Source organism: Macaca thibetana, chromosome 11 (assembly GCF_024542745.1).
Source record: "Macaca thibetana thibetana isolate TM-01 chromosome 11, ASM2454274v1, whole genome shotgun sequence".
Taxonomy (NCBI): Eukaryota; Metazoa; Chordata; class Mammalia; order Primates; family Cercopithecidae; genus Macaca; species Macaca thibetana.
The window spans coordinates 6,175,277-6,193,730 of NC_065588.1; the positions used below are offsets into that span (position 1 = coordinate 6,175,277).

General features: G+C 50.6%; 1 protein-coding gene across 2 annotated transcripts in view; it reads right to left on the minus strand.

Annotated features, from left to right (window-relative positions):
• The window catches only part of VWF (von Willebrand factor), a 186,831-nt gene that overhangs the window by 125,152 nt on the left and 43,225 nt on the right, over positions 1-18,454 (minus strand). For both annotated transcript variants that reach the window (XM_050747383.1, XM_050747385.1), the window contains exons 7-10: positions 6,627-6,843; positions 4,920-5,042; positions 3,623-3,734; positions 2,595-2,641 (exon numbers count right to left, since the gene is read on the minus strand). In XM_050747383.1, coding sequence (XP_050603340.1) covers positions 2,595-2,641; positions 3,623-3,734; positions 4,920-5,042; positions 6,627-6,843 — 499 coding nt within the window. The remainder of the gene's footprint in view (positions 1-2,594; positions 2,642-3,622; positions 3,735-4,919; positions 5,043-6,626; positions 6,844-18,454) is intronic.

Genomic DNA, 18,454 nt, shown 5'->3' on the forward strand with positions numbered 1-18,454 from the left:
CCTGTTACTCACTCTGAAACAATTCTGCCCACAGAAACCAGCTGTCACGTCACAAGGAGGCCCCAGGGAGGATCCACATGGTGAGAAAGCAATGCCTGCCACCAGCAGCACATGAGTGAGCTTCAAAGCATCCCCTTTACCCCCACCCTCCATCAAGACCTCAGGTAAGACCACAGCCCCAGTCAATGGCTTGACTGCAACCTTTTAAGAGATCTTGGGCCAGAGGCACCCAGCTAAGCCATACCCAGATTCCTGAGGTACAGAAACTGTAAGGTAACGTTTGTTGTTTTAAGGTGCTACATTTGGGGATAATTTGTTACACAGCAATAGATAACTAACACACTCTCATCTTATTCCAGAAAATGAAAATCCAGGTGTTTTTATGTATTTATTTTTTTTTTGAGATGGAGTCTCAACTCTGTCACCCAGGCTGGAGTGCAGTGGTGAGATCTCAGCTCACTGCAACCTCCGCCTCCCAGGTTCAAGAAATTCTCCTGCCTCAGCCTCCCAAGTAGCTGAGATTAACAGACATGCACCACCACACCCAGCTAATTTTTGTAATTTTAGTAGAGCCAGGGTTTCGCTGTGTTGGCCAGGCTGGTGTTGAACTCCTGGCCTCAAGTGATCCTCCTGCCTTGGCCTCCCAAGTGCTGGGATTACAGGCAGAAGCTACCGCAACTGGCCCCAGGTCTCTATTTCTAAGATGCACAATGTCCACTCCTCCAGGGGCTGCAGAGCAGCTCTGGCCTGCTCCTCACTTTACAAGCAGAGCCAAAAGCATATCCCCTCCAGAACCATACTGCCCATTCTTCCCATCAGAAGCTCTATCTGCAGTCATTACACGGAGAGCATCAGACAGCCCCACCACCTGCTGAGTCATGGCAGGGTGTGGAAATATGCTCGTGTGCATGGGTGCACATGGACCAGGAAGCAATGATCAACAAAACTCCCGAACTAGAAAAAGATGGTCACAGCCAAGGCTTTGAGAATGCAGAGAAGAGCGTAGTGGTTTTGTTGGCAAAATATCAAACCACTTAGTAGACAGAATTGAAACTGTTTATCTTTTCATCAAGACATCAAGATAATGTCTTATATCCTCAGCAAAGTCATCTTCCAGATTTTGAACTGAAGACCAGAGGATTATATTGTCTGCCCCAGAAAACATACATCATGTACACAGTGGGTGTTCAAATAGTACTTGGATGAATGGACAGTTGGAAGGATAATGGAAGAAAGACCCATCCTACAGTAAGTAGTTGTTAAGACTTCCTAATCTGGTGGTTACAAACATCTAAAAAAACACACACGATAAACTCAATTCCTAATTCCACCCACTGTGGCTCATAGATCTCATACAATGAGTGCTTATTATTTAGATGTTAAAAGTGTTTTCAAAAGTTAATTGCAGCAACTCACATGTCTTCCAAAGAGCTCCTTCAGTCTTTGACATGGCGTAATTATGTTCAATGGAGCACAGACACCACTTTCAAGAGCAATCCTTTCTCCTTCGTGCTTTCTTCAAGGGTTACACAAAAGACAACCTGGCTGGGTAGCCATCTCTTTGCTAGACTAACTGATCTAGCCCACATCTAGTTCCAGAATTTTCCCAGTGTACAGGGCACTGGATAAGGTCCTGAGTTATCCTAAAGCCTTTAATTCATAGACCCTAAATACAATCCCAGGTATCCAAGCTCAACCCACTTCAGGCCACCGAAGGTTAGGACTAGGAAGGAAAAGAAAGGAAAGGGAAAAAGTAAGAAGTCAGGCAATTATGAGTTCAAGCCCTGGCTCTGCCTCATAGCAGCTGTGTGACTTTGGGCAAGTCATTTAACCTCTCTAGGTCTGTTTCTGCTTTCGTGAGAATAAATTGCACCTGCCTCACAGGTTGTAACTGGAAAATGTTTCGTGCAGCGGCCAGCGCACAGAAAACACATGAGTGACCACAGAGGGCAAGGTCCAAGGTCATTGGAAGGTGGGGCAGAAGGGAGCTCTGAATGGGCAAGGTTTGCAGTAAATAGAATAGAGTTGGGGCCAAACAGAGGAGAAAGCAAATGGCAGAGATTGCTCAGTAATTTTTCCTAAGCAGATTTTCCAGGGCAGGGACAGGATGGGAGGAATCATTTGGTGACCTGGTTTTCCTAGCTCTTGGACCACGCCATGGTCTTCATGTTAGTCATTTTGGAAAATTCCATTAGAACTGTCCCTTAAAGCCTAAAGAATTACCAGGCCCTTCTACCTCTTAATTTTCCAAAGAATTTGTATCCTCTTTGTCTAGTCAAGACAATCATGACCATACAGGCCTTACAGCTCATCAGCCTTAATCCTTTCAGCAAACAGAAAATAAGAACAGACAATAACACCTGAACACAGGTGTGTTCTGCCCTTTCAGCTGCTGCAGGGCTCCCACCTCTGGCCTGTGAATGGGTTAGCATAGCTGGTACCTGAAACCAGAGCTGGGGTCATGTGGTCGCAGCCAACCTGTGCAGAAAGGGCACCTTCTCGCTGCCTTGATGTGTGGCCCTCCCTATCTAAGAGAGGAGGAGAAGCCTCCCCATTCAGAGGAGGAGGAAGGGAATGAGCGGCAGGTCGCCTACCTGGACATTCTTCATTGCTGCAGATCCACTGGCTGTTTCGGCAAATGCTGTCGGGGAGAAAAGCACAGGTCATTGGTGGTTCTGCAAACACAAGGGTATGCAAACGGATTTAGAGCTCATGGTAGTTATCACAGTCCCCAAACGAAGGGATGCGGGAGAAGAAAGGAGCTGGTGCTAGCAGAATCTTCACAGGGTTAAAATTGTACAGGACACAGTTTTGGCCACAAAGGAATATTAGAAATATCCAGGGGAAGAAATCCCGACAGAAAAAGAAAGAAAAACTACCTGATGCCCCTGAAAATCTACTCAGATAACAAGAAGTCAAATTCCTGCCCCACACACAGTGAGTGGCAGAGCGCAAGACAGCGATATGGAAATGGGTAGTTCCCAGCCCAGAAGTGTGGTGGGCGGTGGCCAACTGAAAACCTGGGGGCTCAGTGGACACAGAAGGCTGCCATGCGGGAAAGACAGCAAAGGGAGAAGGCCTGGGGACCAAACGAATTTTTGTCCCTGCTGCACAGGGGACTGGCAAAGTAAGCCAGAGGTGACATCCAGGGGTGCTTCTTGAGATGACAGAAGCCAGGCTGGGCCTGGCCTACTGCAAGGACCAAGGGAGGGCAGACTGGTGTGAGTTTCCACTGGCCACTGCAACTCCCTACCACCGGGCAGATGAGAGATTTCAAGGAGAGAAGGACCTACGTGCTGCTTAGTGATACAGCCCTCCTCCAGAGGGAGAGGATCATTTATGAAAGCAGTTTGGAGGGACAGCTAGAGATGTTGTCTGCGTGTGAAGGATCCTGCCCTTCCTGACCTCCCCGTCTTCAAGGCTTATTTATCTGTAATATACTCTTTGCTCCCCATCATTGCCTGCCACAACCTGTCCCTAGCCCCCACCAGTAGCCTCCAACTCAGTCTCTTTCTTGGCGTGGCCCAGGTTCTTTTCCACCTGCCACCACTCCTGCTGACCCAGCTCCCCTCCCCAGTCCCCTGGGCAGGTCTCCCAGAGCACGCGGCGCAGCCCCCATTACCAGGTGTTGCAGTCTCGAGAGAGGGAGGCACCAGGAGGGTAGCGCTTTCCGGAATGCATGCAGGGACACTCGGTGCTCTCCACGCAGAGGCCTTCATCGAGGAGCTGTCCCTCTGGGGTCAAAGGCATCGAAGACAAAGACCTCAACATTGTCACTGCCTCACTCATCCCACAACTACAGAATCCCCAGGGGCGATGGTCGGGCTTCCTCCAGGAAGCTCAAAGAACTTGTTCTATATGGTGTTTATCTTTCACACAATGCAATATAAGGAAGGGAAATTCCTCATCTCCATACTACAGATGAAGAAATGAGAGGAAGAATTTTGTTCCAGGTCATCCAGTAGGGGAGGCACAAGTCTGGGCTTAGGGCTTCTTCCAGGAAGCTCGAGAATGTGTGTGCTGCTTCCCTTACACATTAACACAGCAACGTGAGATGGGGAAGATACTCGTCACCATTCCGCAGATGAAAGGAGTCAACAGTTTTGTTCAAGTTCTTCCAGTGAGAGAAGTCGAGTTGAAACACACAGGACTTCACTCTCAATTTTTTTTTTTTTTTTTTTAGACTGAGTCTCGCTCTGTCACCCAGGCTGGAGTGCAGTGGTGTGATCTCGGCTCACAGCAACTTCCGCCACCTGGGTTCAAGTGATTCCCCTGCCTCAATCTCCCAAGCAGCTGGAATTACTGGTGGGTGCACACCACCACCCCCAGCTAATTTTTGTATTTTTAGTGGAGACAGGGTTTCACCACGTTGCCAGGCTGGTCTCGAACTCCTGAACTCAAGTGATCTGCCCATCTTGGCTTTCCAAAGTGCTGGGATTACAGGCGTGAGCCACAGCGCCCAGCCTTGCTGTCAGTAATCAAACAGGGGTTTTCCCTAAAGCCCACCAAGCCTTCCCTGAAAAGACTTTCTAGCACAGAGCCCTTTTTCAGCTGGGCTCACACGGCACACCCAGGAGATCTTTTTCCCAGATCGGTTCCCTGACACAGCTAATTGAGAAAGCAACTGCAGTTCAGATGGGCCACGAGTTCCCCAAAGCAAGCCACTGTTGGGGCCCAGGCCACCCTCCAATTTCCCGAAACACAAGTGCGTTCATGGATACAGTACAACAGGACAACGGACATTAAAAGGAAAGACCAGCTCAATCCTGATCACGCTGGACAAAGACATTTAAAAGCTTAATAAAAGTCTTCTGATTTCAGCAACGGAGAGCAAACACAAGTGGCCTTCATCTCGCTTCCCAAAGCCAAGGGTGCTGGGCAAGGTCTCCTATTTGTAAATAAAATGGGAAGTTCATTACCAGGGCAGCTGCAGCCATCCACGCATCGCTCCTGACATACTTCATTGATGTGCAGGCTCTGGCAGGTCCTGGCGCAAGGGGACACACACTGCTTATACTCCATACCCGCAGGGCACACTGGGCCTGAAAAGGATCATCGAAGGGGTCTGCCCAGAGCAGGTCCCACCGGTGCATCATCTTACCAGTCACGCCGCAGCCTGACCCTCTTGCGCCCACTCTGACTGCTCCCCCTCTGTCTTCAGGCGTCCAGGGCCATCTCGGCCCCAGTGAGCCACGTGCCCCTCTGAGGCCACTCCTCCCTTAGATGAACATCTTCCATCTTATGAAGCCCTTACTAAGACCTATCGGGGGCACCCAGGACCCCTACCCTTTCCCCTTGTGGTCATCTGCTCTCCATGAACAACTGGGCATTCTTTTGCTCCCCTTCACCTAAAACCCTTTCAGAGTGACACCAAACTCCTCTAGGCTCAAAACGAGTGGCCTCCTAGGACCAAGCAAGGAGCCATGGTCCCCTCTATCCCATCCCTCCTCCTTTTCCCCATGAAATTGGCCCCAATCAAACGCCCCACCCAGCACAGGGCACAGTTGCCTGCATGGAGACACTCATTCCATATTTATTTCCACTCTGCCGCAAGGCTGCCTTCACAGATATCACCTAAGCACTCTGTTCTTCCCACTGGAACCAGCTCCTCACGGCAAGGACAGGCTCTCCTCCTTCCTCTCTCTACCTTGTAGCTGACTGTTGCTCAGGCTGACTGAAAGGCCAGAACACATAAGCACTCCTTTCCAGGCTTTCTGACACCAACCTATTGCCCCTTAACCTTTTCCAAGATACATCAGGTATCTCCCCTACCCTACATTCACAGACCGAGGAAAAAAAAAAAACCAGCCACTCGGCTTTACAGAGGAGAAACCTGCTGCTAGCATCCTCCTTCCTCACACCCCCACGGCAGGTGGAAAGTTCGAATTCAGCAGCTATTTGCCACACACTGAGACACATGTGCGCAGTCTAAAGATGTGGCCAGCTCCTGTCTCATCTGTGGAACCGTCGCAGACTGCGCGCCCATCTGCATGGCTTTTCATCACTGGAAGGGCTGGGGAGACAGACTTCTTGTAAGGTGACCTCAGAAATCCCTACTTAATAATTTGGGGACAGTGACCATAACTAGGGACCCACTGAGACTGGAAGATGAAACACACAGCACCACGAGGAGGGAAGGCGGTCATCAGCCTGCAGGAGAGGCGGCTGATATAAAAGAGAAGAACTTAATCAAGGCTTTCTACTGTCTCAAAGATCACCACACACGGACAGGCAGGCCAGCGCCCTGCTCCTCATCAATTCAGGCGGGCAGGCGGTGAAGACAAAACCGAAACTGCAACTGCCAAGATCTTGGTGGGAAGCAGAGAACACTGTGTGAGTGCAGGGGTCGGATTTCCTGAGGGAAGTGAGGGAAGTCAGGGGGCACCAGGGGAGGCGCAGGGGTGGGACGGAGGCAGGGGCAGGACATGGGGCTTTAGCAAGGCCGTTTGACAGAGGGCAGGAGCCATTCAGGAAATGGGTCCGGGACACGTGGCTTTGCAGTCACTGGCTAGCTGGGTGTGGTAAAGCCGCATGGATGTGACACAGCCCCGAAGCGCCCTGAGGGACATCACCCAGGACAGACCGTTCATCCCGGCAGGGCAGGACGGGGCAGGGGGCCAACTTACTGCACGCGCTGTGGTCAGTCCAGCCATACAGCACCATTCCCTCCTGGGCACAGGTCCGGGTGTACTCCAGGAAGGCAGGGCACGTGCACTCCAGCCCCCCAGCACACTCACACGAAGTCTTCTCACACAGGGCCACGAAAGGCTCGGGATCCACCAGAGGGTGGCAGCGGGCAAACACTGAGGTGCTCTTCAGAAGCTGGCACTGCTCCCACAGGCCCTGCAGGAAGAGGGACTGCCTCAGCAGTATGCTCCCTTAGTGTCTCCCTGAGTGTGGCGCTGAGACTTAGCCCTGCCAGGGAAACCAAGGCAGCTCCCTCAGCATCTGGGACAGGCTGGCACCAAGCAGATGCATGTGTTCAATGCAACAGCCCATCGACCAAGAAAAAGATGCTGGACCCGTGCAATGTGAAGTAGACCAAGGCTAAGGTTATATCCTAGACTGAGTTCTGGAAATGCAGAGTCCAAGGCCCTGGGTTGCCATGGTGAGCAGTGTCCTAGGAACGGACAGAGGATGGAGAGAAGCACGAAGAGCACTGGCCCTGGAGTTGGCCTGAGGGGCTGCCGAGTCCAGGAACGAGGTCGGCTCCCCTCCCTGACCTTGCCCTTCTTCACTATGAATGAGGGGATGGAACAAGGGGCTTTACAAAGTGAGATTCCTGGGTCTCACCTTAAGAGATCTGAATTCAGTAGTTTGGGGATGGAGTTCAGCAAGAAGTTTTTTTTGAAACACTCCCTAGGTGATTGCTGAGGCCAGATGGGACCAGTTCCCGGCAGCAGCAACAGCATGCACGGACTCTATGGAATGTCCCAGACACATTGCAGCAGGCATGAGTATTCCTTGGTTCTACTCCTTTGTGGATGCCCTCATCCTGATAACACAGGCAGCTTTGGAACTGTCATCACTTCCTACTTCTGCTCACTCATGTAGGTCGTAAAAACGACTCTACGTTTTACCTAGAAACATCTCTCCATTCTATGTATTAGTAACTCTAAATACACCTTTTCCCCACAGTGCAACATCTCTGAAGTTGGAGTGCATCTTAGGACGGCTATCATATTTTAACTGGCAGCCTTTCGTTTCTGAGCGATACACAGAACAATGGTGCGTCTTAGAATCCATGACGTCTTTCTTAGCTTTGGCACAACAGAGTCATGGATGTATATGACCCCCATTTCTTTCTTGCGTGACTTCTTGGAGGCGTAATGCATACTCTCTGACAAAGCTGGGGGTTCGTGAAAGGACTTACGATCTTCAGCTAAAAAGAAAGTGCAAGAATATCTCAATGGAAGGACTGAGTCCTGAAGGGTAAACTGGAGCCAATCAGTGTTTGGAAAGGGGACAGTAACAAAGAGGAAAGAAACGACCCATTTTGAGAAGGAAACTCAATCAGCTCGAGTTGTACAAAGGGTCTCCAGAGCAAGCCTGTGTAAATCTACAGTCTGGGCCAGGGGCCAGGCCTATGGGCCTGTTTTGTGGCACCACAGAAAGCCCAGGGGAATAGAAACCTGACCCCATCTGCTCACCGTCCTTGAAATCCAGTCCGGCAGCACAGGGATCTTGGTCCCAAGGAAATCAGTGTCCTACCTCCAGTGCCTGGTGCTAGGGCCCTGCCCCTTGCTAGGCCTCCACACACTCCACCCTCAAAGCCAGGCAGGCAGACCAGGCACGGTAGCTCACACCTGTAATCCCAGCACTTTGGGAGGCCAAGTCGGGCAGATCACTTGAGGTCAAGAATTTGCGACTAGCCTGGCCAATATGGCGAGACCCCGTCTCCACTGAAAATGCAAAACTTAGTGGGGCGTGGTGGTGCAGGCTTAGTAATCCTAGCTACTCGGGAGGCTGAGGCAAGAAATTGCTTGAACAGGGGCAGGGGTGGAGGTTAAAGTGAGCTGAGATTGTGCCAGTACACTCCAGCCTGGGTGACAGAGCCCCTGTCCCAAAAAAAAAAAACCCAGGTTTCTCTTTGCACATTCAGGAAGTCCCCGCCGGCACGCACAGCTGAACTGTAGAAGCGCAGCTGGCAGGCTTACGGGGACAGCCAACAGCAGTCCCTCCATGGCGTGCCTTGCCCAATCCCCTTCTGCCGGGCCGGCACCCACTGCATGGCTGTGAAAAGCCTAGGCCTAAGGCCCAGCTCTGCCCCTTACTGGCGGTGGATCAGTTTACCTGGTCAGAGGAGGATGTCCTAGAGTGAGAATGACCTGTGGAAATGACCACAGTCTCGGACAACCTGGTGAGGCCGTGTGAACACGCCACAATGCCAGCACCACGCAGGCCAGCCATGAATGCAGGCCACTGTTGTGGGTCCTGGGACCACTTAGGTCTCAGGCGGTTACATGCAGCCTTCCATTGGTCACCCTGAGCATTTTACACAAGGGGAACCTGAGGCTTCGGAAAGCAATGGCCAGGGAGACTGACAGAGGTGGGCAGGCCTGCCTTGGCCTCATGACAACTTCCACAGCCCCAGATTCAGCCCAACGTCTTCCCCATGCTAGTGTGTGAGCTAGGCTGTTTACTCAACCCCCCTCCTCTGCAAAACGGGGGAGAATAGTAACAGTTCCTATGTGACAAGATTACTGAAGACTGAACAGAACATGCACACAGAAGACTTACCTTATTAAATGACCCCTATCATCTCCTGGCCACCAGAGAGATCCCTCCAGCCACTAGGCTTACCCACTAGAATAGTGAGCAGGTCCCCAAGCAGAACAGAAGGACACCTTTGTCCTCTTCCCCCTTATCTCCATCTCCCTGGGCTATACTGAGATGAATGGTTGCTAGGCAACATTATCACTTCTTAGTATTTTGGGTGCTCCTTAGGGAACAGAGGGGCTGCTTTTGTTCATCTTTTATTTGGGAAATTCACACTCCTCCAGAACAAAGTGAGTTTCTAGTAGCAGGGAGGGAACCTCCCCTCTTTGCAATAGGCAGAACCTGCCATCCTCACCGCCAAGTTGGGGCTCAGGGAAGGAGACCAAGGCCTGTGTCTTTCCCTCCATTCTGCCATGCTGCTTACCCCATCAAAAATGTCAGAGAATTAGGTCACTGAACTCAGAGTACAGACGAGGGTGTCCCAGACAGGGCCATGTGCTCAGGCTCTTGTCTAGCCCTTTCTCCACCTGCAATTTGAAACTAGAGAAAACCTCAAAAAGGCACTCCCTGGGGTTTTCCTGGTCACTGCTATGGCTGCTGCCATCACCTGGGCTGTAGCACAGTGGCTCCGAGCAGTCCCCGCACCACAGGACTAATTCCTGCAGGCACAGGGACCAGGAACCAGGGATTCCCACCAGCAGGATGCAGCACCAGCCAAGGAAAAGAGACCCAGGAATCCAGGCACTCTCCCCTCTCAGCCGTGGCGAGACACAGCCCAGCATGGCCCATCTCCAGCTTTTCCAAATCACTCTTTTCCCACTCAGAGGGATAATGGGAACAGTACCCCAGCACATTTCCTGGGAGGTCCCAGGAGGTAGTAAATGGCTTACAGAAAGCCTTAGCAAGAAGCGTGTTTCTGACGACTTGCCTGCAGGATGGGAGTGGATTTCTGCAGAAACAGCCACCTCCCTTCTTAGAACAATTCCTTTGGCCTCCACTGTACAAACCTCTGAAATCACCTAGGGTTTCTTTCTCAGCAGAAACAGAAGATAAAGTCTGTCCTCCCATTTTGTCCTTTAGTCTTCCCTCTGGTCAGGCTTGGCCTGAACTTGGTCCACCTGAGTGGTCACAGTCTGAGAGCCGGTCAGGACTTGCAGAGGTCTGCCCAGCACCCGCAGCTGGATCCGCACTCACCTGCAGCCATACCACGTGGCGTGTTTAGGTGGCTATCTCTGCTGCTCCCAGCTTCCTGTTCTGCCACAGGTAGCCCTGCCAGACCAGGTCCTGAGACAGGACACAGAAATAGGTCCAAGGGCGGTGGCTCAAACCTGTAATCCCAGCACTTTGGGAGGCCGAGGTGGGCGGATCATGAGGTCAGGAGATTGAGACCAACCTGGCTAACACGATGAAACTCTTTCTACTAAACATACAAAAAAAATTAGCCGGGCGTGGTGACGGGCTCCTGTCGTCCCAGCTACTCGGGAGGCTGAGACAGGAGAATGGCATGAACCAGGGAGGCAGAGCTTGCAGTGAGCCGAGATCATGCCAATGTACTCCAGCCTGGGCAACAGAGCGAGACTCCATCTCAAAAAAAAAAGAGATCCAAGGAGGAGTTGGCATTTTGTACTCTCAGGCTCATGGCAGAGACCCTGGGAGGTAGGCAGTGACCAAAACATTTATTCAACAAGCATTCGCAGTGTGGCCTCTGGGTCTCCAGCAGGGTGTCCAAGCCCATATAAAATGCAAGTCTAACTATGTATGTCCCACCCTGGCTGACAGGACAAAGCTCTAGCTCATGAGGAGACAGCAAAGCCAGGAAGCTCACCCTTCATGACCTGACCCCAGCCTGGCTCTCCAGCCTTACCCTCCCTGCTCCATACACGGTGCCAGCCTCAACGAATGCAATAGAAAGCAAACAGATCCCCCTCATATGGCCCAGCAGGAGAATCTGCCCCCTGCCCTCCCACATTTCCCCCTTCTTTGGCCCCCACTAACTCCCACCCCACACTTCAGATCAAGAGCCTCCTTTTCCAGGAAGGCTTCTGAGAGGTCCTACTCCCCACTCCTGCCAAGCGAGGCATTATCACAGCCCTCTGGGGGCCTCTATTCTTATACTGAAATGGTCCATTCCTGTGGCCATCTCCTCCATTTCTCTGCAAGCTTCTCAAAAACAGGAGCTGTATTCCCAGGGCACACATGGCAGGCAATAAGGATGTGCTGAATCAAACCTAACAGTGATGAACACAGACAGGAGTAGGTCATGCCCTCCAGCTCTTAACTGGCATTCAGTCTACCTGAACCGGGTGTTTCCATGGGGATGTTTGCATAACAGCCTGAAGACCTGGTCCTCACCTAGAGGTGTCTTCCCAACGCAGCCAATGACAGCAGTAAGAAACCTGCAGTTGGCCGGGCGCGGTAGCTCAAGCCTGTAATCCCAGCACTTTGGGAGGCCGAGACGGGCGGATCACAAGGTCAGGAGATCGAGACCATCCTGGCTAACACGGCGAAACCCCGTCTCTACTAAAAACACAAAAAATTAGCCGGGCGAGGTGGCGGCGCCTGTGGTCCCAGCTACTCGGGAGGCTGAGGCAGGAGAATGGCGGGAACCCGGGAGGAGGAGCTTGCAGTGAGCTGAGACCTGGCCACTGCACTCCAGCCTGGGCGACAGAGCGAGACTCCGTCTCAAAAAAAAAAAAAGAAACCTGCAGCTGAGACACCAGGGAAGGCTGCCTAATAGAAGGCAGTCTGCACAGGGCCCCGGATACAATATAGGACTGAAGACTGCAGGGCAGAGGGAGGTCATGCCAGGTGAAGCCAATGGCATAAGCTCAGGCAGGAGGGGAAACAGGGTCACCACGGCTGAGCCGAGCACTGAGACTCCAGCGCCCAGCCTTGCCAACAAATTCCCCAAGAAAAGCACATCTGCCCTCTGAGAGGCTGGTCCAAGTCTGTGGCCTCAGCTTCTCTCAGCAGGTAGTTATGGCCCCCATCATCAAACCCAGCCAAACTCTCCTTGAGTAGGTGTCTACTTTCTGCCTGTTCCTGTGCCCTCAGAGCCTTCCGTGTGCGTTCCTGCCTGCGTGAAGTCCTCCCAGGTTCTGCCCTCCATGTGGCTTAGAAACGGCTCTGCGTGCCCTCTTTTCCTGTGGGAATTGGCACAGTCATGCACACCAGTGGGTGGGGTGGGCAGGAGCCAGGCGGGATGCCTAGGCCAGGCATCTCTGGCTCTCACCGTCCACTCGGTCATGGAGGGCTGCTGGCTCATAGGGCTCCCTGGCCAGAAGGCCCTCCACAGTTTCTCCGCCCACCCTCCTGCGTTCAGGAAAGGCTGAGGCAAACTCACCTCCTCTCCACAGCTGACCTCTCTCCTAGCCCACCTAAAGTACTTTCAGAGATCACCTCATCACCTCATGCCACCAACGGGCCCTTCAGAGGCCTGAAGATGCCTCCAAAGAACACAGCTCTCCTCAAAGGCTGACAGACACCTTTTCAGATTTAGAAACTGAGGCATGGAATGGGTCAAGAATGTACTAGGTGATTTTTTTTTTTTTTTTTTTTTTTGATGGAGACTCGCTCTGTCACCAGGTTGGAGTATAGTGGCACGACCTCGGCTCACTGCAACCTCCGACTCCCTGGTTCAAGGGGTTCTCCTGCCTCAGCCTTCCATGTAGCTGGGATTACAGGCACACATCACCACGCCCAGCTAATTTTTGTATTTTTAGTAGAGACAAGGTTTCACACCATTTGGCCAGGATGGTCTCAATCTCCTGACCTCGTGATCTGCCCACCTCGGCCTCCCAAAGTGCTGGGATTACAGGAGTGAGCCACCGTGCCCGGCCTAGGTCAGTGGTTCTTAAGGTGAGGTCCAGGGATCGCCTAGGGATTCCTGAGATCCTTTCAGGGGTGCAGAAAGTCAAAACTGTTTTTATAATACTACTAAGATGCTATTTGCACTTTTTCCTCTTTCACCAGAGTGCAGCGCAGTTTTCCGAGACTGTGGGACGTGAGATATCACAACAGATTTAAATGCAGGTGCAGGTATGAGCATCCAGATAATGTATCTGAAGCCAGACAGCAAAGAGATTTGCAAAACTGTAAAACTGTCATTTTCCCTCTAAATTATTTTCTGGTTTGGAATTTATCGTTCTTTTTATTTAAAAATATGTTTGTTTTTGAAACGCAATCTCACTCTGTCGTTCAGGCTGGAGTGCAGTGGCGTAATCTCGGCTCACTGCAACCTCCGCCTTCAGGGTTCAAGCAATTCTCCTGCCTCAGCCTCTTGAGTAGCTGGGTTTACAGGCACGTGCCACCACGCCCAGCTAATTTTTGTATTTTTAGTAGAGACAGGGTTTCACCATGTTAGTTAGGCTGGTCTTGGAACTCGACCTCGTGATCCGCCCCGCCTCGGCCTCCCAAAGTGCTGGGATTACAGGCGTGAACCACTGCGCCCAGTCTAAAAATATGTTTACATTAAAATATGATGAGCTTGTTATTTTAAAACAAATCAACGAATTTGTTTTAAATTTGTGTTTTAATATCTAATATGGTAAGGATCAAGAGATATGACCCACATAAACAAAATCTCTTTAAAGTCCATTATTTTTTAAGAGTATACAGGGGTCCTACGACTAAACAGTTGGAGAACTGCTATGCAATTGTTAAATTAAGTTTAGCCAAAACTGCCTCCTTACATATTTTAAGTTAGGTCTAAAGGTTTCTTCCTACATAATGAACTGTAACCTAACTGGAGATATAAACACACCGTAACCTCCTCCTGGGGCAGTCACAGTTTTGGCCGATCAAAGGCAGCCCACTGTTCAAACCATGTTCTAATAAGGCAAACGTTGTGCTGTAGCCAATCCAGCTATCTCTCTATCTCACTTCCGGTTTCTGATAGTCCCTTTTTCTGTCCATAAACCTTTGACCATGAGGCAGGCCAGAGTCTCTCTGAGCCTGTTCTGATTCGGGGGCTGCCCGATTCATGCATCATTCTTTGCTCAACTAAACCCTGTTAAACTTGTCTGAGGTTTTTAACACTAGCAAAGGGGTGACCAAGAAGGGGTGCAAACCCTGAGTCCATTGCAAACCACAAATTACACGGTTTTCCATCCTGCCCTCCCGGCTCCTGTTTCCTAACAATCAGATTAGAAGACGGGGTCATACAGTGGATACAGCTCAGGTTTTAAAAGCATGGTTGGGCTAGAATCTCAACCCATCGCTTTTTTTTTTAACACGAAGCCTCGCTCTTGTTGCCCAGGCTGGAGTGCAATAGCGCAATCTCGGCTCACTGCAACCTCTGCCTCTTGCAACCCATCACTTTGAAAGTGTGTGACTTAAAATTATCTCGGCCAAGTGCAGTAGCTCACACCTGTAATCCCAGCACTTTTGGAGGCCAAAGTGGGCAGATCACTTGAGCCCAGGAGTTCGAGACCAGCAATACGGCGAAACCTTCTCTCTACAAAAATATCCACAATTAGCCGGGCGTGGTGGCACGTGCCTGTTCTGCCAGCTACTAGGGAGGCTGAGGCCGGAGAATCACTTGAGCCTGAGAGGCAGAAGTTGTAGTAAGCCAAGACTGCACCACTGCACTCCAGCTTGGGCAAGAGAGCAAGACTCTGTTTCAAATAAAAAAAAAAAAAAAAAAAAAAAAAATTATCTCGCCTCTCTGCACCCCCATTTCCCTACCTGTGAAAGAGGAGGACAGTGGGAGAGGTTGAAAGTCGTCCAGGATCTATTCTCCCCTTCTTAGTCACAGAATCCTCAGTTTTCAATTCCCCCCACCAGGCACAGAGCTGCTGGGAATAAGATTCCATTTCTCAGCCTCCCTTGCAGCTGGGGGCAGCCATATTACTATAAGCAATGCCCAGAAGGCTATAAGCAGAGGGATCTTCTGCAACCTCCACGAAGTGTCCTCAAAATAAGGGACTGCTCCTTTCTTAGTCCCTTCTCTTTCTACCGCGGGAATGTAGTTGTGATGCCTGAAGCTTGAGCCGGCGTCTTGGTACACGAGGTAGAAGCCCTCACTGGGGATAACAGAGAAATGAGACAGAGGGACCCTGGATCCCAACACCATGAGATCTTACATGGCCCTGACATCCTACCCCAAGCTTCTTTACATCAGAGATAAACTTAGATTGTATAAGTCCTGTCACTCACAGCTGAACCTACTCCTAATTGACACAGGTAGCAATAAGTGGACTGACCCTATACAGTTTCTGCAAAATGAAATCGAATGAGATGACATCAGGAAATCAAATGCTTGTAACTATTCTCATTTGCCTGCTATCCATGTTGGCTCCTCAGTTCTCTGCTAAACCATTCTGGCAGGGGATGCAAAACAAGAGCCAGCGAATTTGCACACTTCCAGCCTCTGCCTGGCTCCAAGGCCCTGCATCAGCTACTCCTGTCTTCTTTCAACTCCTGTCCGCGATGCCAGAAGCTGCAGGAGAGCAGCTGCCCCAGCCCATCCAGCCATGACCTCACCATGCCTGGGTTGGTGTGCAGACCCAATTGTGACCCATCTTAATCACATTTCCAGTTCATTAAAGAAGACCAGGCATCTTCCCCGGAGACATCAGGCGGGTGCAGGGGAAGAGGAGGAAAAGCAAGCACATCTCCTCAGTGGCAGGCAGCAGGAGGAGAGAAAGCAGAGCCAGAGATCTGAAGCTTAGCTATTGTGTTTGCTCCCAAGCAGCTGACAAAGGAGAAAGGAGGGGGACATTCCTAGGACTGAGTGAACAAAGAAAGGAAAGTCTAATACATAAGAGTGCAATATTGTTCCACAGACCCTGATCTTTCTAGCTCTGGGGTGGGTGCCCTGCAGCAGCCTCTGGTAGATATAGAGGTACCTGGAGCCTGAGCTGCTCCAAAGTAGTGGGTTCAAGAATTCACCCTGCAGCAGGGAATACCTTCTCATTGGTCAGCCTGTAATGATGGGTGGGGGAGGGTAGCTGATTCTATTTATAACTTCTGGCTGGCCTAAGATTCTCACCCGCATTCCAAGATTCTGACTCACAAGGACCTGGTGAAACAGGTTGATAGATTTCCACCAAATGGATGGTGCCTGCAGAGCTTGGCATTCCTCTAAGACAGTTGGGGTCCAGGGCTCATGAGAAGCAGGGAAGTCGGCCATGGAGCTTCCTAAGGGACCCTCTTCACCTTCTCCTTGGTGCTCCCTGGAGGCATCTGAGCAGCTTCCAGGGATTAGGACATGCTAGCTGGAAGCACAAGCACAAGGCACCATACCCTGGTTCCCAGTCTGGGGCCTACCGAGCTCTGGGGATGGAAAGCAGCCCTCTGTGAATCACTCACCCATCCTGCTCCCAGCAAGAAAAGAGCTTCAGCTCTGTGACAGGAGCTAATTCCCCTAAACTGTGCTATCACTTACCATTCACTCGGCAATTTGTCATTTACTGACCCCAGTCTTTCATGGTTTAATTTCTCTTATGTGTCTTGTCCCTTAGTCTATCTTGTATCTCCCCAAGCCATATGAAACATCTCAATGAATATGCATTTATGGGCACCATCAGATTCTTGTCCATTCTGTTCCTCACCAGGGAAAAGGGAAAGGGAAAGGAACCCACCTAAGAAACAGTTTGTTAAAGGATTTTGAGAACATTATGTTAGGGAAGCCTTTGAACTGAATGCTTGGGTACTAGGACCTTATCCAACTCTCCTCAAGGGCTTGTCAAATTAGTAACGTAAAAGGCCACGTTCTAATAAGAACACATGGACACAGGGAGGGGAACATCACACACCAAGGCCTGTCAGGGAGGTGGGGGGCAAGGAGAGAGACAGCATTAGGACAAACACCTAACGCATGTGGGTCTTAAAACCTAAATGATGGTTTGGATGGGTTGATGGGTACAGCAAACCACCGTGGCACATGTATGCCTACATAACAAACCTGCACGTTCAGCACACATATCCCAGAACTTAACGTAAAATTTAAAAGAAAATTTTTTTTAATTTTACAAAGGCCAAACTCTGTGTAACTCAAGGGAAATCTGCAAAACCCCATGGTAGCCACTGACCTCTGCCATGAGGTTAGACCCCCAAGGGAACAATGGCCAAGGTGACCACTGTTTCAGCACAACCACTGAATCCCTGCCCTCAGGTGAGCGAATCTGCTGTAAAGAAAGGGTACCTATCCGTGTGGGGGTTCCATGGAGCTCTGTTTACCTTAGAGAGGGAAGACTGAGAGGCAGAGTAGCAAAGTCACTCACACGAGGACATGCAGAGAATTGGGCCAAACCAGGGACTGCCCCCTGGGACCTCAGTAAAGCACCTGAAATAAGTCCTCATTCCTCAAGCCTATCAATGACTCAAAAAAGAGACTTGAGACACAGTTCTCATCAAAACAGAAAGATACATGTGTACTTACTGCAAACCGCAGCTCTGAGCTCAGTGTCACTGGGGCGTAGTGGGTGGGCACCACATCTGTAAAACCAGGACTATCATGACAGCTAACTTCTCCGGGATCCTACGTTCCAAGGGTCCTTCCTTGAGATCTACTGACCTTCTCTGGGCCAGGCTCTCCCCTGACAACTGGACTCCATGAATCACAACTATGCTACCAACCAAACAAATGGAACAAAATTGTTCCCAGTCTCCAAGTCCATTCCAGACCAAAACTGCCAATTAAGTGAAAGGAAGAGGCAAGGAGGAGGAGGGAAGGCAGAAGTGGGCCTAGACGGTGAGACCCAAGTCCGCTAGGCTTACATCGCCTCCCTCCATGCCTGTGAACTTCCCTTTCAGCGTCACCATGAGGAGAAAGAGCTGGTAGGTCCTTTGCGAATAAAAGGCGTGGGCAATATTTAATGAGAACATGAAGAGTGAATTGCTTTGTCTCTAACAGAATGGTTATTTTCTGCGCCTCTTTGGGCTATTGAGGAGGCATGTTGCGATCATTCAAAGTCAACATGACTGTTTAAAATGTTAGCTCAAGCAGGACAGGTGATTTCCTGGGAGGAAGAGGAATTACAGGTGACCCGCATGCTGTTTCAGAGGGGAAAGAGTTCTACAAGATAATGGAGAAAGCGAGAGAATGTGAAGACACGAATGGTCTCAAAGAAAATAAGGCTTGTGTTCACCCAATGAACACCAAATTCAGAGACCAGTGGAAAACAGTAAATCTGAGGCTATTCAGTGACTGACAGGACTGCAACTGATGTGAGCTAAGCCAGACCAGGAGAAACCAGACCAAAAGCACCTGCTTCTCCAGTGTTCAGGGATA